The 1,225-nt window shown below is 45.2% G+C and overlaps 1 protein-coding gene across 7 annotated transcripts in view; it reads right to left on the reverse strand.

Moving 5' to 3' along the window:
* Positions 1–1,225, reverse strand: part of AAK1 (AP2 associated kinase 1) — a 101,373-nt gene that overhangs the window by 29,555 nt on the left and 70,593 nt on the right. For all 7 annotated transcript variants that reach the window (XR_003096081.1, XR_003096080.1, XR_003096079.1 and 4 more), the window contains exon 16: positions 941–1,057. Coding sequence is in view for 4 of the 7 variants with exons in the window: in XM_025214629.1 (XP_025070414.1) it covers positions 941–1,057 (117 nt within the window). In the remaining 3 variants the exon portion in view is untranslated. The remainder of the gene's footprint in view (positions 1–940; positions 1,058–1,225) is intronic.

Consider the following 1,225-nt stretch of genomic DNA (forward strand, 5'->3'; position numbering starts at 1 on the left):
AGGAACCCCTGCTGAAGAAGAAATGCATGACATACAGCCTCTTTCAGCAAGGGACTTCTGAGGCTGGAGGAGCTGGTGCAGGCTTTATAGGAGAATGGCAGAAAAACAAATAAAAAAAGTCATGGGCCCTGACCCCATGAAAGCATCTTTCTGGGCAGGAGCTTGGCCCCCTGTGCAGAACTCCTTGGGTTTCCAAACACTGATGGGATCAGTTCCTTAGACTGCCCAAGTGACCTTCTGCAGTCCAACCTCTCCTCATCAACCCCTCTTCACCCTCCCACTTTTTCTTTTTCTTTTTTTTTTTTTAAATTTACAAGGTAATTAATAGGTTCTATTTAAGTAGTCACAATGTCTTCTTTGAGGCAGGGAAAAGTCTGCCCCAGTCACAGATACTTTGCATTTTACCCAGCATCCTCATTTTCTTCATTCTGTTAGCCCTCCCCCCACCCTCCACCCTCCTGACACACCTCATCAGGACAAATTGAAGAATTTGCATATCTATCTATCCAGCATTTCTCAGAGTCCTCTTGTTTCCAGCTAAGCCTTTCAATGCCCAATGACTGCTCTCTTCAGGGTGGCTAGCTCTGCATGGCTTTGATAAGCAAGAGATCAACTTGCTTATAGACTTGAAGCCTTGGCTCAGTACCCACCTCACCAGAACAGTGGTTCTCTTCCTGAAGATTGTGTCATTCTGCCTTCAAAAGCCAACTGAAATGCATCAAACATGCTTCGCAGGCTCAGGTCACCCATTGCCCATGTCCTACCTGTCACACTACAATTAAGGAGCCCAAATCCATCTCGTGTTTGCTACCAAGATGCCCCAAGATAAAATGAGATCAGTCAAATGGATATGGCTCTGGAGGAGGATGCAGAAGAGTATCTGCCCTGTCACTTATCTTATCCCGAGCACAGCTCCTTCAGAACAAGTCCATGTGCTTACCTGATCCAGCTGCGAAGGAAGAGGAACCAAAAGCATCTGCCTGGGTTGTTGAGGGAGCCGGCTGGAAGCCTGGAATCAAATTCTCTGTAGAATTGCCAACCTTTTCTGGAGCTTTACCTGAAATTCCAGATGACTGTAAACCACTTTAAAGACAATGCACCGATACTGTGTCTTAATTTACACTTCCTGCAAGCCACTGTTCGCAGATGTAGTGCGGAACAGTTTAACTGATAGACTGTTTTTGCTAGAACTGACATTTTTGTTCACAAAAAATAGTATCTTGTT

The sequence above is a fragment of the Alligator sinensis genome, unplaced genomic scaffold (genome assembly GCF_000455745.1).
Source record: "Alligator sinensis unplaced genomic scaffold, ASM45574v1 scaffold1030_1, whole genome shotgun sequence".
In the NCBI taxonomy this organism is placed as follows: domain Eukaryota; kingdom Metazoa; phylum Chordata; order Crocodylia; family Alligatoridae; genus Alligator; species Alligator sinensis.